The sequence below is a fragment of the Panulirus ornatus genome, chromosome 30 (assembly GCF_036320965.1).
Source record: "Panulirus ornatus isolate Po-2019 chromosome 30, ASM3632096v1, whole genome shotgun sequence".
In the NCBI taxonomy this organism is placed as follows: Eukaryota; Metazoa; Arthropoda; class Malacostraca; order Decapoda; family Palinuridae; genus Panulirus; species Panulirus ornatus.
In genome coordinates, this window is record NC_092253.1 from 10,195,001 (window position 1) to 10,215,000 (window position 20,000).

At 46.9% G+C, this 20,000-nt stretch overlaps 1 protein-coding gene across 3 annotated transcripts in view; it reads left to right on the top strand.

Annotated features, from left to right (window-relative positions):
* Window positions 1-20,000, top strand: part of LOC139758412 (dynein axonemal intermediate chain 2-like) — a 52,113-nt gene that overhangs the window by 26,220 nt on the left and 5,893 nt on the right. For all 3 annotated transcript variants that reach the window (XR_011714817.1, XR_011714818.1, XM_071679794.1), the window contains exons 8-12: window positions 221-431; window positions 4,056-4,213; window positions 6,017-6,136; window positions 10,063-10,212; window positions 11,083-11,289. Coding sequence is in view for 1 of the 3 variants with exons in the window: in XM_071679794.1 (XP_071535895.1) it covers window positions 221-431; window positions 4,056-4,213; window positions 6,017-6,136; window positions 10,063-10,212; window positions 11,083-11,289 (846 nt within the window). In the remaining 2 variants the exon portion in view is untranslated. The remainder of the gene's footprint in view (window positions 1-220; window positions 432-4,055; window positions 4,214-6,016; window positions 6,137-10,062; window positions 10,213-11,082; window positions 11,290-20,000) is intronic.

Sequence of the window (20,000 nt, forward strand, 5' to 3'; positions counted from 1 at the left end):
GAATAGCCCAGCTTCGTACCCCAGATGAAGCTTGTCATTCAAATGACTATCAAAGTATTCTACTCCCTCCGGTAGACTATAAAGTACTCAGCCATATACAGGTTAAACTTAATAACTGTTGAGTTTCCCCTCCCGTGTATCTGTATTTGCCTATGTGTGTGTTTATCTACAATTCCTTATAGTTCCCGTTTTCTATTTCACCCCCTCTCCCAAACCTCAGGTCTTGTGGTGGGACACTCGTAAACTTTGCCAGCCCACAGATAGCTTGGTGATGGACCCGCTCCGAGAAGAGCCCCCGAACCTGGGCCGCGCCCTCAGCGCCACCTGTCTGGAATACGAGGCCACTATGCCCACCAAGCTCATGGTGGCTACAGAGCAAGGCCAGGTGGTTGCCTGTAACAGGCGAGCCCGAAGTCCACCAGACAGAATAAGTCAGTATATGAGACAGTCGTTACAGCTGGTGCAAGCACCTTGAACCATCTGGTTTATTTTCTTTTTCGTGTATATGGTTCAGATGATCTATATGGTTTCGGGTGAAGAAGGAGATGAGTGAATGAGTCATTAGTGGAATGAATGATATGAAAAGCTTTTGTGTAATTCTATCTATCTATTTAACTAGCTAGCTAGTTATATATATATATATATATATATATATATATATATATATATATATATATATATATATATATATATATATATATATATATATATATGCAAAAGATGCATGTATTATGCGTAAAGTGGTAGGTGGGCAGATTAGAAAGGGTAGTGAGTGGTGGGATGAAGAAGTAAAGTTGCTAGTGAAAGAGAAGAGAGAAATATATGGGCATTACTTATAGGAAAGGAGTGCAAGTGACTGGGGGCATCGATGTATATGAGAAGGTGGCAGGAGGTCAAGAAGAAGGTGCAGGGGTTAAAAAAGAGGGCGAGTAAGAATCGGGATGATAGAGTATCAGTAAACTTTAGGGAGAATTAAAAGATGTTTTGGAAGAAGGTTGACAGCATGTGTAAACATTAGAGCAAATGACAACAACGTTAAAGGTGGCAAATAGATAAGTGTTAACAGGTAGTGATGAAGTGAGGAGGAGATGGCGTGAGTATTTTGAAGGATTGTTGAATGTGGTTGATGACAGAGTGGCAGACATAGGGTGTTTTGGTTCGGGGCGATGTGGAAGTGAGAGATTCAGGGAGAGTGGTTTGGTGAAGAGAGAAGAGCTGGTGAAAGCCTTACGTAAGATGAAATGTGGCAAGGCGGCGGGAGTGGATGATATTACAGCTCTGAATTTCTTAAGAAAGGGGGTGACTGTGTTGTTGATTGGCTAGTTTGGAATTTCTATACATTCATGAATCATAGTGAGGTGTTTGAGAATTTTCGGGGTGCATGTATAGTGCCACTGTATTAAGACAAGGGAGATAAAAGTGAGTGTTCAAACTACAGAGGCATAGGTGTGTTGAGTGTACCTAGTAAGCTGTATGGGAGGGTATAAATTGAGAGGGTGAAGGCATGTACAGAGCAACAGATTGGGGAAGAGCAGTGTGGTTTCAGAAGTGGTAGAGGATGTGTGGATCAGGTGTTTGCTTTGAAGAATTTGTGTGAGAAATAGAGAAACATGGATTCATATATGGATTTGGAGACGCCATATGGTAGGGTTGATAGAGATGCCTTGTGGAAGGTTTTAAGAGTATGTGGTGTGGGAGGTAAACAGCTAGAAGCAGTGAGAAGTTTTTATCAAGGATGTAAGGCATGTGTACGAGTAGGAAGAGAGGAGAGTGAATGGTTCCAATTGAAGGTTGTTTGATTCGTTTATGGATGGGGTGGTTATGGAGGTAAATGTAAGAGCTTTGGAGAGAGGGGCGAGTATGCAGTCTGCTGAGGATGAGAGGGCCTAGGAAATGAATCAGTTGTTATTTTTGATGATACAGCACTGGTGGTAGATACTACTACTACTACCACTACTACTACTACTACTACTACTACTACTAATACTACTGCTACCACTACTACTACCACTACTACCATTAATTCTTTCATGATATCTGTTCACATTCTTTCCTTCCACTCCGTTTGTACCCAGGTCAACTTTTTTACACACTGTCCCTTCAGGGACCCCAGCCATACCAGTAAATGTAATTTGTAGTACACTTGAGCTATCCGGGTACGCCAGATGCCCTTGGCGTATCAAGTGAGCATTACAACGCTTTAATCTTAGCCAATGGCAAGGGAAAACATCTCGTTAACAGGTTAACATGTTTGCTGGCAACACTGCCGCTGAAATTGCCAGAGGATCCTGAGTGAGTGTGTGTGTGTGTGTGTGTGTGTGTGTGTGTGTGTGTGTGTGTGTGTGTGTGTGTGTGAAAGTATATATATATATATATATTGGAAAGGATCACAATTTTGCGCGTGATCAAGATATTCCTATGAGTCCACGGGGAAAATGAAACACGAAAAGTTCCCAAGCGCACTTTCGTGTAATAATCACAAGTTTATGAACGCTCGTTGTATGTTTTGGACAATCACATGTTTACCAAATGGCGTCCTAGCTTCGTCTCTTCGATGTATATCAACTGACTGTTATATTCCTCTCTTGTGTCTCCCCTGATGATGTGATTATTACACGAAAGTGCACTTGGGAACTTTTCGTGTTTCATTTTCCCCGTGGCCTTATAGGAATATCTTGATCACGCGCAAAAATTGTGATCCTTTCCAATATATATGTATATGTGTGTATATGTATGAGCGTGTATGTACATATGTGTATGTATGAGTGGATGGTTGGGCATTAATGAGGAATGAGAGTTAAGATCAACCACTAACAGTAGTTAAGATTAACGAGGAACTGGTAATTAAGGTTAACGAGTCTCAACATCGCTGGTGCATTTAACGCAGGAATTTTTATCAACACACACACACACACACACACACACACACACCCACACACACACACACACACACACACACACACACACACACACACACACCCCACACACACACACACACATACCAACACCCACCCACCCACCCACCCACAAACACCCACCCACTCACCTACCCACCCACCCACACACACCCACACACACCCACACACCCCCCCACACACACACACACACTCACACACACACACCCACCCACCCACACACACCCACACACACACACACACACACACACACACTCACACACACACACACACACACACACACACACATACCAACACCCACCCACCCACCCACAAACACCCACCCACCCACCCACCAACCCACCCACACACACACACACCTACCCACCCACCCACACACTCAAACACACACACACACACACACACACTACAGTCATACAAGAAAATTTAGAAAGATACACACCTTCCCTTCTAAATCTAACTGGATATACTTCAAATTCTATGGAGCTTCCCTAACCCTTCGCCCATCAAATCTATTTTCCCAAAGAGGATGAAAACTGCTGACGTAGTTTGGGGGGGGGGGTGGTTTTAGGTTCCCCCCCCCTCTCTCTCTCTCTCTCTCTCTCTCTCTCTCTCTCTCTCTCTCTCTCTCTCTCTCTCTCTCTCCTCATCGAGAGGAGCTCTGGGCCACAATAGGACGAAAACGTATGTTTACGTGGTGATGATAAAGGAAGTATAGAGGAAGATACACGAAGATTGGAAGGATATATGGATATAGCAATATGCCTATAGAGATGTATGAATGCATATACGTTTACTTAACTATGCCACTTGAAAAATTATTTTGTGCTTGTTTGTTTACGTGTTGATGATGAAGGAAGTATAGAGGAAGATACATGAAGATTGGAAGGATATATGGATATAGCAATATGCCTATAGAGATGTATGAATGCATATACGTTTACTTAACTATGCCACTTGAACAATTATTTTGTGTTCGTTTCTCTGTATCTTTCTGTGTTTCAGTTTAGTATCTGACGTGTGTAACTCTCTGCTTTTTCTCTTTTAAGCCTGTTAGTGTCTATCTAATCATTGTCTATCAATAATTTGTCTCGTCTCCACAAACACAAACGCCCACGCCCACTCCACCTCCCCCCCCAGGCATGATTTACAACGCCCACTTTGCGCCCATCTACGCCATCCAGCGTAACCCGTTTTTCCTGAAGAACTTCATGACGCTAGGAGACTGGACCATCAAACTGTGGGCGGAGGACTTCAAGGAATCGCCCGTCCTCTGGACCAAGCCATCCCCCTCACAGGTAAACCCACGTGGGGTAAACTAGAGGTAAACTCAGGTAGGTAAACCAGAGGTAAACTCAGGTGGGTAAACCAGAGGTAAACTCAGGTAAACTAGAGGTAAACTCAGGTAAACTAGAGGTAAACTCAGGCGGGTAAACCAGAGGTAAATTCAGGTGGGTAAACCAGAGGTAAACTCAGGTAAACCAGAGGTAAACTCAGGTAAACCAGAGGTAAACTCAGGTCGGTGAACCAGAGGTAAACTCAGGTAAACCAGAGGTAAATTCAGGTGGGTAAACCAGAGGTAAACTCAGGTGGGTAGACCAGAGGTAAACTCAGGTGGGTAAACCAGAGGTAAATTCAGGTGGGTGAATCAGATGAAAACTCAGGTGAGTAAACCACAAGTGTGGGTGGACCAGAAGCAAACTTAGTTCGATAAAGTAGAGATAAGCCCTTGGGGTTAACCAGAGGTAAACTCAGGAGGGTATACCAGTGGTAAACTTAGAAGAGTAAGCTACAGGTAGACTTAGGAGGATAGATTAGAGGTAAACCCAGGAGGTAAGACCACAGACAGGCCTAGGAGGTAATAGGGAAACCCTTCAAGGTAAACCAACGCCACTGTAAGAAACGTCAACTGCAGGTAAAGTCTCAGGTAAACCCAAAAAGAAGTAAACCAATGGTAAACCTCGTCAAAAACCTATCCAGTTTACTTAGATCAAGGTAAAGCAATCACTAACACACTGGTATACCAGGTCACTGATAATTTAACCCCAGATAACGCAAAATCCCGAGCCCTTCGTAGCTCCCCCAGAGACATCACCCCCAGAGACATCACCCCCAGATCGAACTGACCTCCACCTTCACCAATCACCCCTGAGATATTCAGTGGGTGCTGGCGTGGGCTCTGGGGCGGTATTAACCCCTTAGATCTTCTTCACCCCCCCCCCAGATATAAGGGGTTGGCCATGCTTAACCTCCTTCACCAATCACCCCTGAGATATTCAGCGGGTGCTGGCGTGGGCTCTGGGGCAGTATAAACCCTTAGATCTTCTTCAGACCCCCCCAGATATAAGGGGTTGGCCATGCTTAACCTCCTTCACCAATCACCCCTGAGATATTCAGTGGGTGCTGGCGTGGGCTCTGGGGCGGTATTAACCCCTTAGATCCTCTTCACCCCTCAGATATAAGGGGTTGGCCATGCTTAACCTCCTTCACCAATCACCCCTGAGATATTCAGTGGGTGCTGGGTGGGCTCTGGGGCAGTATAAACCCTTAGATCTTCTTCAGACCCCCCCAGATATAAGGGGTTGGCCATGCTTAACCTCCTTCACCAATCACCCCTGAGATATTCAGTGGGTGCTGGCGTGGGCTCTGGGGCGGTATTAACCCCTTAGATCCTCTTCAGACACCCCCCAGATATAAGGGGTTGGCCATGCTTGACCTCCTTCACCAATCACCCCTGAGATATTCAGTGGGTGCTGGCGTGGGCTCTGGGTCGGTATTAACCCCTTAGATCTTCTCCACCCCCCCAGATATAAGGGGTTGGCCATGCTTAACCTCCTTCACCAATCACCCCTGAGATATTCAGTGGGTGCTGGCGTGGGCTCTGGGGCAGTATAAGCCCTTAGATCTTCTCCACCCCCCCAGATATAAGGGGTTGGCCATGCTTAACCTCCTTCACCAATCACCCCTGAGATATTCAGCGGGTGCTGGCGTGGGCTCTGGGGCGGTATTAACCCCTTAGATCCTCTTCACCCCCCATCCCCCCAGATATAAGGGGTTGGCCATGCTTAACCTCCTGCTTTCTTTCTCTCTCCCACCCCCAGATACGGGGGGGTTGCTGGAGTTCGTCTCGTTCGTCAGTGCTGTTCACAGTGCGTCTGGACGGAGCGCTGGACGCCTGGGACTTCCTCACCTCCTGGACGAAGCCAGCTTCAACCTGCCAGGTCAGTGTATTGCGTCACGGGTAAGTGTATTGCGTCATAGACCAGTGTTGCGTCAAAGGCCAATGTTGCGTCACGGTTTAGTATATTGCGTCAAAGACTAGTGTTGCGTCTAGGGTTAGTGTTGTGTGAAAGATCAGTGTTGCGTCATGGGTCAGTATTACGTCAAAGGCCAGGGTTGCGTCTAGGGTTAGTGTTGCGTCAAAGACCAGTGTTGCGTCATGGGTCAGTATTGCGTCACAGGCCAGTGTTGCGTCAAAGGCCAGTGTTGTGTCACAGGCCAGTGTTGCGTCTCTTTCCGGAGAAAACAGAGGAGAACCAGACTGCGTCACGCAAAAGATAAGAAAGAATAACGACGCAATATTTACGCTCGAGAGGTGAGGGAGGGAAGGGGAGGGAAGGGGAGGGAGGGGGGAGGGGAGGGGGGAATAATCTGCGTCTCTTTACGGAGAAAACGGAGGAGAACCAGACTGCGTCACGCAAAAGATAAGAAAGAATAACGACGCAATATTTACGCTCGAGAGGGGGGAGGGAAGGCGGGGCACAATAGGGACTGGAAGCCTCCGCTTCTTCGCCATGACACAGAGAATCAGATCCTTCATACAATCCCATGACTAAGACGATTGGATACTTCTTCTTTCCCTTCTCTCTTTTCTTTCTTCGACGAAGGAGAATTGAACTCGATCATACTCCTCCTCTTTATGGCGCCATCCGCTAGTCTTCATCCTTCCACTTCGATGTATCCTTTTTTTGTTTTTTTCCCCCCTGACCTCCGTTTTTCCCCTTGATCTCCGCGCATTATCGTGTGGAGGACGTCAGTTTCCTCTCCGATGTATCCTTTTTTGTTTTTTTCCCCCCTGACCTCCGTTTTTCCCCTTGATCTCCGTGCAATATCGTGTGGAGGAGCGTCAGTGTTGATCGACGTGGACACCTCGCAACGCAAATCGCAGTCCCGATCAAGAGGTTGCGTTCGATTTTGGTTTTGGTTTTATCGTACGTGAGGAGATGAAAAGCGTCAGGTCAAAGGGCAGGCCATTTAATAACGTAGGGTCGGACCGTCGTCGTGGTGCTCAAGGATCGTACCGTCGTGCTCAAGGGTCGGACCGTCGTGCTCGATGGTCGGACCGTCATGGTGCTCAAGGATCGTACCGTCGTGCTCAAGGGTTGTATCGTCGTGCTCGAAGGTTGTAATCGTCGTGCTCAAGGATTGTGCCGTCGTGCTCAAGGGTCGTACCGTCGTGCCCAGGGGTCGTGCCGTCGTGCTCAAAGGGTCGTTCCGTCGTGCTCAAGGGTCGTACCGTCGTGCTCGAAGGTTGTACCGTCGTGGTGCTCAAGGGTCGTACCGTCGTGCTCAACTCTCGTACCGTCGTGTTCAACCCTCGTATCGTCGTGTTCAACCCATCGTACCGTCGTGTTCAACCCATCGTACCGTCGTGTTCAACCCATCGTACCGTCGTGTTCAACCCATCGTACCGTCGTGTTCAACCCATCGTACCGTCGTGTTCAAAAGGGTGTGATTTGAACTCGGCGAGTCCCATACGCCACATGTGTATATCGAGTCATCACACCAGCTCCAAAACCACACCATGTCATGGTCTGGTCACTCACACACACAGGTACACAGACACACACACACACACAGGTACACAGACACACACACACACACACAGGTACACAGACACACACACACGGTACATGATAAACTCAGCAGATAACATCTCTAGTGTTGTTATCTTATCAGTGAACCACACAGGTACACAGACACACACACACACAGGTACATGATAAACTCAGCAGATAACATCTCGTAGTGTTATCTTATCAGTGAACCACACAGGTACACACACACACACACACACACACACACGGTACATGATAAACAAAGCAGATAACATCTCGTGTTGTTATCTTATCAGTGAACCACACAGGTACACAGACACACACACACACACGGTACATGGTAATCCCAGCAGATAACATCTCGTGTTGTTATCTTATCAGTGAACCACACAGGTACACAGACACACACACACACAGGTACATGATAAACTCAGCAGATAACATCTCGTAGTGTTATCTTATCAGTGAACCACACAGGTACACACACACACACACACACACACACGGTACATGATAAACAAAGCAGATAACATCTCGTGTTGTTATCTTATCAGTGAACCACACAGGTACACAGACACACACACACACGGTACATGATAAACTCAGCAGATAACATCTCTAGTGTTGTTATCTTATCAGTGAACCACACAGGTACACAGACACACACACAGGTACATGATAAACTCAGCAGATAACATCTCGTGTTGTTATCTTATCAGTGAACCACACAGGTACACAGACACACACACACACACGGTACATGATAAACTCAGCAGATAACATCTCGTGTTGTTATCTTATCAGTGAATCACACAGGTACACAGACACACACACACACACACGGTACATGATAAACTCAGCAGATAACATCTCGTGTTGTTATCTTATCAGTGAACCACACAGGTACACAGACACACACACACACGGTACATAATAAACTCAGCAGATAACATCTCTAGTGTTGTTATCTTATCAGTGAACCACACAGGTACACAGACACACACACACGGTACATGATAAACTCAGCAGATAACATCTCGTAGTGTTATCTTATCAGTGAACCACACAGGTACACAGACACACACACACACCGTACATGATAAACAAAGCAGATAACATCTCATGTTGTTATCTTATCAGTGAACCACACAGGTACACAGACACACACACACACGGTACATGATAAACTCAGCAGATAACATCTCATGTTGTTATCTTATCAGTGAACCACACAGGTACACAGACACACACACACACGGTACATGATAAACTCAGCAGATAACATCTCGTGGTGTTATCTTATCAGTGAATCACACAGGTACACAGACACACACACACGGTACATGATAAACTCAGCAGATAACATCTCATGTTGTTATCTTATCAGTGAACCACACAGGTACACAGACACACACACACACACACACGGTACATGATAAACTCAGCAGATAACATCTCATGTTGTTATCTTATCAGTGAATCACACAGGTACACAGACACACACACACGGTACATGATAAACTCAGCAGATAACATCTCGTGTTGTTATCTTATCAGTGAATCAACAAAACATATTATCACTTTGAGGTCATTTCCCTTTCGTCAATTAATGATGATGATGATAATGATAATGATAATGATAATAATGATGATGATAATAATGATAATGATGATGATGATGATTTTTACCATCTCCTCCTCCTCTTCCACATGACAGTCCACCCACCTCTGTTGATACCGTCCTTCTCTTCCACCTTACGTCTTCCCTCTCCCCTCTGATCTCCTCTTCCACTTACCGACCCCCTCCCCCCTGGTCTACTCCACTTCGTCAGGTGGTGGACCACTTCCTCCACCACTGACTGAGGTTTACCACTCCCTGATCCACTGCCTGTGCTCTCCACTCCCTGACCTCCTCCCTCCGTCAGGTGGTGGACCACTCCCTGATCCACTGCCTGAGCTCTCCACTCCCTGACCTCCTCCCTCCGTCAGGTGGTGGACCACTCCCTGATCCACTGCCTGAGCTCTCCACTCCCTGACCTCCTCCCTCCGTCAGGTGGTGGACCACTCCCTGATCCACTGCCTGAGCTCTCCACTCCCTGACCTCCTCCCTCCGTCAGGAGGTTGACCACTCCCTGATCCACTGCCTGTGCACTCCACTCCCTGACCTCCTCCCTCCGTCAGGTGGTTGACCACTCCCTGATCCACTGCCTGAGCTCTCCACTCCCTGACCTCCTCCCTCCGTCAGGTGGTGGACCACTCCCTGATCCACTGCCTGAACTCTCCACTCCCTGACCTCCTCCCTCCGTCAGGTGGTGGACGAAGGGCTGGAGACGCTCGGGGTGCACGAGGGAGGTCGTCTGCTAGCGGCGGGGTCGCAGCTGGGGACCATCTCGCTCCTGCACGTACCGCCACGCCTCGTCCAACCCTCAGACAAGCACGAGAAGGCAGCCTTTACCGCTGTGAGTACGTCGTGGTGTGTGGTGGTGATGATGGTGTGTGGTGGTGATGTGTGTGGTGGTGATGTGTGTGTGTGTGTGGTGGTGTGTGTGTGTGTGGTGGTGGTGTGTGTGTGTGTGTGTGGTGATGGTGAGTGTGTGTGGTGGTGGTGTGTGTGTGTGTGTGGTGCTGGTGAGTGTGTGTGGTGGTGATGTGTGTGTGTGTGTGGTGCTGGTGAGTGTGTGTGGTGGTGATGTGTGAGTGTGTGTGGTGCTGGTGAGTGTGTGTGGTGGTGATGTGTGTGTGTGTGTGGTGCTGGTGAGTGTGTGTGGTGGTGGTGTGTGTGTGTGTGTGGTGCTGGTGGTGTGTGGTGGTGTGTGTGGTGGTGATGTGTGTGTGTGGTGATGTGTGTGTGTGGTGATGTGTGTGTGGTGATGGTGTGTGGTGATGTGTGTGTGTGTGTGGTGTGTGGTGGTGGTGGTGATGGTGTGTGTGTGTGTGTGTGGCGGTGCTGGTGTGTGTGTGTGTGGTGGTGTGTGTGTGTGTGTGTGGTGGTGGTGGTGTGTGTGGTGATGATGAGTGTGTGTGTGTGTGTGTGGTGATGATGAGTGTGTGGTGGTGGTGGTGAGCGTGTGAGGTGGTAGTGAGTGTGTGTGGGGGTAGTGAGTGAGTGTGTGTGGTGGTGGTGTGGGTGTGGTGGTAGTGGTGGTGGTGGCGTGTGTGTGGCGGTGGTATGAGTGTGTGTGGTGGTGGTGCTGAGTGTGTGGTGGTAGTAGAGTGTGTGTACTGAGACACTGGTGGTCGGTAACGAGAGAGAGAAAGAGAGACGAACTAATCACCCACGAACCAAGGCGTCTGATTGGTGGACGCGAAAGGGTCGCGTTCTGTTCCAGATCCTGGAGCGAGAGACGCGACGCGAACGCGTCTTGGAGGCCAGGCACAAGGAACAGCGACTGAGGGAACGCGTCAAAGGAGGAGCAAGTCGAGGAGGAGGTGGAGGAGGTGGAGGAGCAGGAGGAGGAGACGGACAGGAGGCTACACATCCAGGCAAAGATCCAGTTAAGGAGGCAGAGAAGGAGTACTTCAAGCACGTACACCAGGTAAGACCCGACCTGGGCTTTGACCAGGTCAAGGTCTGTGTGTGTGTGTGTGTGTGTGTGTGTGTGTGTGTGTCAAACTGAGCAATGTATTAACTACTTCGTAACTCTGAAAGATTTTGAGCAGCCCTTTCTACTCGACATGGCAATTATATGTTGAAGAAAAAAAAAAAGGGGGAGAGTAATGTTTGAGAAATGACTTTTTTAAGTTGATCAGACTCAAACATAACTGGTGTCATACACCCCCCCTGCTGATACATCCCTGAGAGAGAGAGAGAGAGAGAGAGAGAGAGAGAGAGAGAGAGAGAGAGAGAGAGAGAGAGAGAGAGAGAGAGAGAGAGAGAGATCCAAGGTCCGTGGTCTGTCTAGCCTCCATCGTAAATGATAGTCCATTCTAACGTGGTAAGACTTCGTCCAATGCTTTTTGGAAGTGCAGAAATATTGTGTCTATTGCTTGTTGTCTTGTGGTGAGTATGGAATAATGTAAGACCAAATTGCAGGAGGGTTGTAAGGCAGGATGTAGGCGTCTTCTTAAACCGTAGTGTGTATTAATGATCTAGTTGTGTTTGTGCCACACAGGCTACGATTATATATCCAATAATTTACTCTCGAAGTTTAATTGATGTGAGGCTAATAGGATGGTAATTAGCAGGTAATTCGCGGCTTCCCTTCATATAATCCATGGCAATCCAGTCTGCCAGACCTCCAGTCCTGTGGATCTATTCCATTCTGGAGCGAGCTAGTGAAACTCTTGGTTAACGGCGCGACAATATCTCGTGTTTAACGTTTTGAATAACTCGTGGATAGAAACGATCAAGTCTTGGCCTTTTTATTTGGCCTTTTTTTATCATCATTCAGCTTCTCTATGTGTGTTAGCACTTCTCTAAGTGTGGCGAAGAATTTTGGTATGTTGGAGTACTATTTGTCACTGTGTGAGAATCTTTGAATGTTGTTTTCTTATTCTACTTCTTGTATGTTTATTATCATTGATTTATTCATTTTGCTTGGTCGCTGTCTCCCGCGTTAGCGAGGTAGCGCAAGGAAACAGACGAAAGAAATGGCCCAACCCACCCACATACACATCTATATACATACACGTCCCCACACGCAAATATACATACCTATACATCTCAATGTACACATATATATACACACACAGACATATACATATATACACATGTACATAATTCATTCCCGTCGCCACCTCGCTACACATGGAATAACAACCCCCTCCCCTCGCACGCGCGCGAGGTAACGCTAGGAAAGGACAACAAAGGCCCCATTCGTTCACACTCAGTCTCTAGCTGTCATGTAATAATCATTAATATGTGAACGAAATCTTTTAGGATCTCCTTTGCTCTATCTTGCAGTACACACTTCTTCTCTCTTGGCATTTCTGATAAGGTCCTCTTATTGTTATATTGTTATATTGTTATATCGTCTTCTGATTGTTATATTGTTATATTATTATATTGTTATATTGTTTTATTGTCTTCTGATTGTTATATTGCTATATTGTTATATTGTTATATTGTCTTCTGATTGTTATATTACGTTGCAAGAACTGGGTCACTGACTTGATTTTCTTAAGCAGTGTTGATATCTGCTGGTTGACTCAGACGTCTATATACAACGTCTATGTAAACTGTGCAACATTCTCTGCCACTCCGAACACACGAGTGAGCCATGTAGTCTTCATCATCTCCCCCTTCCTTTTTATTTACAGGAACATCTGTACAATTATTTACTGTATTCATCAAATGAAATATGGAGCCAAGGAGAAATTACCCACTCCAGTGTGTTTACTATGACAATTACATTTGGACACTGAGATGTCTTTCATCACCAGTTTAAAACACTGATGGAACTCCTACACACACACACACACACACACACTGAACGTTCCACTCGTTTCTCTCTTTGATCCGTTCCGTGCCTGAGATGCCAGAGGCCCGTGAGGAGCGAAATGCTGCTGTCGCAGGCGCGCTACACCTGCCAACTCGCCATTTGTGTAGCCATGAAAACCATTTCAGTGTTTTCGTTTCACTCTCTCAGCTTTCAATTGCGAAGGGTTGTATGTCTGTGTGGTTGGTATAGCTGACGAGTGGGTTTGGATGGCCAGGTTGTGGGGTGGGAGGTTAGCATGGTGGGGTAGGGGAAGGTGGAGGTGGTATGGTAGGGGAGGGTTGAGGTGGTGTGGTGGGGTAGGATGGAGGTGGTGTGGTAGGGGAGGGTGGAGGTGGTGTGGTAGGGGAGGGTGGAGGTTGTGTGATACATTTAGGTAAAGTTGTGTGATACATTTAGGTAAAGTTGTGTGATACATTTAGGTAAAGTTGTGTGATACATGTAGGGGAGGTTGTGTGTTACATGTAGGGGAGGTTGTGTGTTACATGTAGGGGAGGATATGTGATACATGTAGGGGAAGTTGTGTGATACATGTAGGGGAGGTTGGGTGATACATGTAGGGGAGGTTGTGTGATACATGTAGGGGAGGTTGTGTGATACATGTAGGGGAGGTTGTGTGATTACATGTAGGGGAGGTTGTGTGATACATGTAGGGGAAGTTGTGTGATACATTTAGGTAAAGTTGTGTGATACATTTAGGTAAAGTTGTGTGATACATGTAGGGGAGGTTGGGTGATACATGTAGGGAAGGTTGTGTGATACATGTAGGGGAGGTTGTGTGATACATTTAGGTAAAGTTGTGTGATACATGTAGGGGAGGATATGTGATACATGTAGGGGAGGTTGTGTGATACATTTAGGTAAAGTTGTGTGATACATGTAGGGGAGGTTGTGTGATACATTTAGGTAAAGTTGTGTGATACATGTAGGGGAAGTTGTGTGATACATTTAGGTAAAGTTGTGTGATACATGTAGGGGAGGTTGTGTGATACATTTAGGTAAAGTTGTGTGATACATTTAGGTAAAGTTGTGTGATACATTTAGGTAAAGTTGTGTGATACATTTAGGTAAAGTTGTGTGATACATTTAGGTAAAGTTGTGTGATACATTTAGGTAAAGTTGTGTGATACATTTAGGTAAAGTTGTGTGATACATTTAGGTAAAGTTGTGTGATACATTTAGGTAAAGTTGTGTGATACATTTAGGTAAAGTTGTGTGATACATTTAGGTAAAGTTGTGTGATACATTTAGGTAAAGTTGTGTGATACATGTAGGGGAAGTTGTGTGATACATGTAGGGGAGGATATGTGATACATGTAGGGAAGGTTGTGTGATACATGTAGGGGAGGTTGTGTGATACATGTAGGGGAGGATATGTGATACATGTAGGGGAGGTTGTGTGATTACATGTAGGGGAGGATATGTGATACATGTAGGGGAGGATATGTGATACATGTAGGGGAGGATATGTGATACATGTAGGGGAGGATATGTGATACATGTAGGGGAAGTTGTGTGATACATTTAGGTAAAGTTGTGTGATACATGTAGGGGAGGTTGTGTGATTACATGTAGGGGAGGATATGTGATACATGTAGGGGAGGTTGTGTGATTACATGTAGGGGAGGATATGTGATACATGTAGGGAAGGTTGTGTGATACATTTAGGTAAAGTTGTGTGATACATGTAGGGGAGGATATGTGATACATGTAGGGGAGGATATGTGATACATGTAGGGAAGGTTGTGTGATACATTTAGGTAAAGTTGTGTGATACATTTAGGTAAAGTTGTGTGATACATTTAGGTAAAGTTGTGTGATACATTTAGGTAAAGTTGTGTGATACATTTAGGTAAAGTTGTGTGATACATGTAGGGGAGGTTGTGTGATACATTTAGGTAAAGTTGTGTGATACATTTAGGTAAAGTTGTGTGATACATTTAGGTAAAGTTGTGTGATACATGTAGGGGAGGTTGTGTGATACATTTAGGTAAAGTTGTGTGATACATTTAGGTAAAGTTGTGTGATACATTTAGGTAAAGTTGTGTGATACATGTAGGGAAGGTTGTGTGATACATGTAGGGGAAGTTGTGTGATACATGTAGGGGAGGTTGTGTGATACATGTAGGGGAGGTTGTGTGATACATGTAGGGGAGGTTGTGTGATACATTTAGGTAAAGTTGTGTGATACATTTAGGTAAAGTTGTGTGATACATTTAGGTAAAGTTGTGTGATACATGTAGGGGAGGTTGTGTGATACATGTAGGGGAGGTTGTGTGATACATTTAGGTAAAGTTGTGTGATACATTTAGGTAAAGTTGTGTGATACATGTAGGGGAGGATATGTGATACATGTAGGGGAGGTTGTGTGATTACATGTAGGGGAGGTTGTGTGATTACATGTAGGGGAGGTTGTGTGATTACATGTAGGGGAGGTTGGGTGATACATGTAGGGGAGGTTGTGTGATACATTTAGGTAAAGTTGTGTGATACATTTAGGTAAAGTTGTGTGATACATGTAGGGGAAGTTGTGTGATACATTTAGGTAAAGTTGTGTGATACATGTAGGGGAGGTTGTGTGATACATGTAGGGGAGGTTGTGTGATACATGTAGGGGAGGTTGTGTGATACATGTAGGGGAGGTTGTGTGATACATGTAGGGGAAGTTGTGTGATACATGTAGGGAAGGTTGTGTGATACATGTAGGGGAGGTTGTGTGATACATGTAGGGGAAGTTGTGTGATACATTTAGGTAAAGTTGTGTGATACATTTAGGTAAAGTTGTGTGATACATGTAGGGGAGGATATGTGATACATGTAGGGGAGGTTGTGTGATACATGTAGGGGAGGGTGGAGGTGGTGGTGGGGTGGAGGTGGTGGTGGGGTGGAGGTGGTGTGGTAGGGGAGGGTGGAGGTGGTGGTGTGGTAGGGGAGGGTTGAGGTGGTGTGGTGGGGTAGGATGGAGGTGGTGTGGTAGGGGAGGGTGGAGGTGGTGGTGGGGTGGAGGTGGTGTGGTAGGGGAGGGTGTTGGAGGTGGTGTGGTAGGAGAAGGTGGAGGTGGTGTGGTAGGGGAGGGTGGAGGTGGTGTGGTAGGGGAGGGTGGAGGTGTTGGGTAGGGGAGGGTGTTGGAGGTGGTATGGTAGGGGAGGGTGGAGGTGGTGTGGTAGGGGAGGGTGGAGGTGGTGTGGTAGGGGAGGGTGGAGGTGGTGTGGTAGGGGAGGGTGGAGATGGTGTGGTAGGGGAGGGTGGAGGTGGTGTGGTAGGGGAGGGTGGAGGTGGTGTGGTAGGGGAGGGTGGAGGTGGTGTGGTAGGGGAGGGTGGAGGTGGTGTGGTAGGGGAGGGTGGAGGTGGTGTGGCAGGGGAGGGTGGTGGAGGTGGTATGGTAGGGGAGGGTGTTGGAGGTGGTGTGGCAGGGGAGGGTGGAGGTGGTGGTGTGGTAGGGGAGAGTGGAGGAGGTGGTGTGGCAGGGGAAGGTGGTGGAGGTGGTGGGGACACAGCTGTATACTTCGCTCTCTTTATATCTACCACACCAGACGCCACTACCACCCATCTACCACACCTTCCCACCCCTCCACACACCACAACGACCCACTGACCACACCTCCACCACTGCCATCCACCTACACCCACGGACAATCCACATGTACCCAGCCCACCTTTACCCCACCCCTGGTGTGGCATAATGACCTACACAAACAAAACACAAGAGGATGATGGACTTTGTCACATAATTAGCTTTTGGAGGACCCCTCACGTCCCCTCACACCCCCCCAGGTCCCCTCAGGTCCCCTCAGGTTCCCTCAGTTCCTCTCAGATTCCCCGAGTCCCCTCAGGTACCCTCAGATCCTCCCAGGTCTTCTTAGGTCCCCTCAGATTCCCTCGGGTCCCCTCAGTTCCCCTCAGATCCCTAGGTCCCCTCAGGTCCCCCTCAGATCCCCTCAGCTTCCCTTAGCTTCCCTCAGATCCCCTCGGGTCCCTTAGGTCCCCTCAGATTCCCCCGGGTCCCTTCAGTTCCCCTCAGATCCCCTCAGGTCCCCTCAGGTCCCCTCATATCCCTTTAGGTCCCCTCAGATCCCCCTAGATCCCCTCAGGTCCCCTCAGTTCCCCTCAGATCCCAGGTCCCCTCATATCCCTTCAGGTCCCCTCAGATCATCCTAGATCCCTCAGTTCCCCTCAGATCCTCCAGATCCCCTCAGTTCCCCTTAGGTCTTCTTACGTCCCCAGAGATCCCTTCAGGTCTTTTCAGTTTCCCCACATTTTCCCCTCGCTTCCCCTCTAGCAAACATTGCGTCCCTCTTGAGAATACTCTCATCCTCGAAGTCAACAGAGAAGGGCCTGGTTCGAGTCTTTCATTTCCCTCGGCTTATTGGCCGAGGTACAGCAGCAGCGTGTGTGTGTGTGTGTGTGTGTGTGTGTGTGTGTGTGTGTGTGTGTGTGTGTGTGTGTGTGTGTGTGTGTGTGTGTGTGTGTGTGGCTTGTCTGGGCTTTGAGTAAATAAGATGGGATTCAAAAATCTAAGCACATCACTTGAAAGTCTCAGTCTCAGAAGAAGAAGAAGAAGAAGAAGAGGAAGAAGAAGAAGAAGAAGACGAAGAAGAAGACGAAGAAGAGGAGGAGGAGGAGGAGAAAGAAGAAAAGAAGAAGAGGAGGAGGAAGAAGAGGAAAAAGTAGAAGGGGAATGGGAAGAAGAAGAAGAGGAAAAAGAAGAAGATAAAGAAGAGAAGAAGAAGAAGAAGAAGAAGAAGAAGAAGAAGAAGAAGAAGAAGAAGAAGAAGAGGAAGAAGAAGAAGAAGAGCAAGAATAAGAAGAACGAACGAACCACAGCAGACAACACTGTACCATACACATACACCTGCTACACGAACGAACCACAGCAGACAACACTGTACCATACACACACCTGCTACACGAACGAACCACAGCAGACAACACTGTACCATACACACACCTGCTACACGAACGAACCCCAGCAGACAACACTGTACCATACACACACCTGCTACACGAACGAACCACAGCAGACAACACTGTACCATACACACACACACCTGCTACACGAACGAACCACAGCAGACAACACTGTACCATAACACACACCTGCTACACGAACGAACCACAGCAGACAACACTGTACCATACACACACCTGCTACACGAACGAACCACAGCAGACAACACTGTACCATACACACACACACCTGCTACACGAACGTACCAGAGTCAGAAAGGCTTTAGGAAGAGGACAGCAATTACAGCTAAGGATGGTGTTTGGCCATTCAACAACCCCTTGTTAACAACCAGGTTAGGTACGTCCTAAACCAGGACACGGTCAAGGGCTTCGTTCGTTCTCACGAAGGTAAATGAATCGTTGTATAACGAAACGTGGAGATGTAAAAGGTGTTTGTGTTATATACTTAACATCAAACAAATGTAAGATACATAGGAGGAGAGTACACAGTGATACATATGTAGGAAATTATGGATACACGTAGGGAAGGTTGTGTGATACATGTAGGGGAGGTTGTGTGATACATGTAGGGGAGGTTGTGTGATACATGTAGGGGAGGTTGTGTGATACATGTAGGGGAGGTTGTGTGATACATGTAGGGGAGGTTGTGTGATACATTTAGGTAAAGTTGTGTGATACATATAGGGGAAGTTGCGTGATACATGTAGGGGAGGATATGTGATACATGTAGGAGAGCTTGTGTGATACATGTAGGGGAGGATATGTGATACATGTAAGGGAGGTTGTGTGATACATGTAGGGGAGGATATGTGATACATGTAGGGAAGGTTGTGTGATACATGTAGGGGAGGATATGTGATACATGTAGGGAAGGTTGTGTGATACATGTAGGGGAGGATATGTGATACATGTAGGGAAGGTTGTGTGATACATGTAGGGGAGGTTGTGTGATACATGTATAGGAGGTTGTGTGATACATGTAGGGGAAGTTGTGTGATACATGTAGGGGAGGTTGTGTGATACATGTAGGGGAGGTTGTGTGATACATGTAGGGGAGGTTGTGTGATACATGTAGGGGAAGTTGTGTGATACATGTAGGGGAGGTTGGGTGATACATGTAGGGGAGGTTGTGTGATACATGTAGGGGAGGTTGTGTGATACATGTAGGGGAGGTTGTGTGATACATGTAGGGGAGGTTGGGTGATACATGTAGGGGAGGTTGTGTGATACATGTAGGGGAGGTTGGGTGATACATACTTATGAAAAAAGGAACACAGCAAGGAATCGTACATACACAGAGAATAATTCTCTGATACATACATAAGAAAAAATCATTATGTGTCCATGCAAAGATCGCTCACCAATACATGAAGAGAAAACAGGGATACATAGATAGATAGATAGATAGATAGATAGATAGATAGAGAGAGAGAGAGAGAGAGAGAGAGAGAGAGAGAGAGAGAGAGAGAGAGAGAGAGAGAGAGAGAGAGAGAGAGAGAGAGAGAGAGTTTCCTATCTCTAGATATCTAACCTGAGAAAGATATCTTCCTTCAGCAATTTAAAGATCTCTCTCTCTCTCTCTCTCTCTCTCTCTCTCTCTCTCTCTCTCTCTCTCCCTCCATGCCCTCACGACTCGAGGACGACCCCTCACCCTTGACGTGTACTGGGGGTCGTAGGCGAGGTAGTTTGGTCGTCGGGTCGTTTGCTCTACACCCCAACACACGACCACACACACACACACACACACACACACACACACACACACAGGCACACAAACAGACACACACACACACACACACACACAGGCACACAAACAGACAGACAGACAGACAGACAGACAG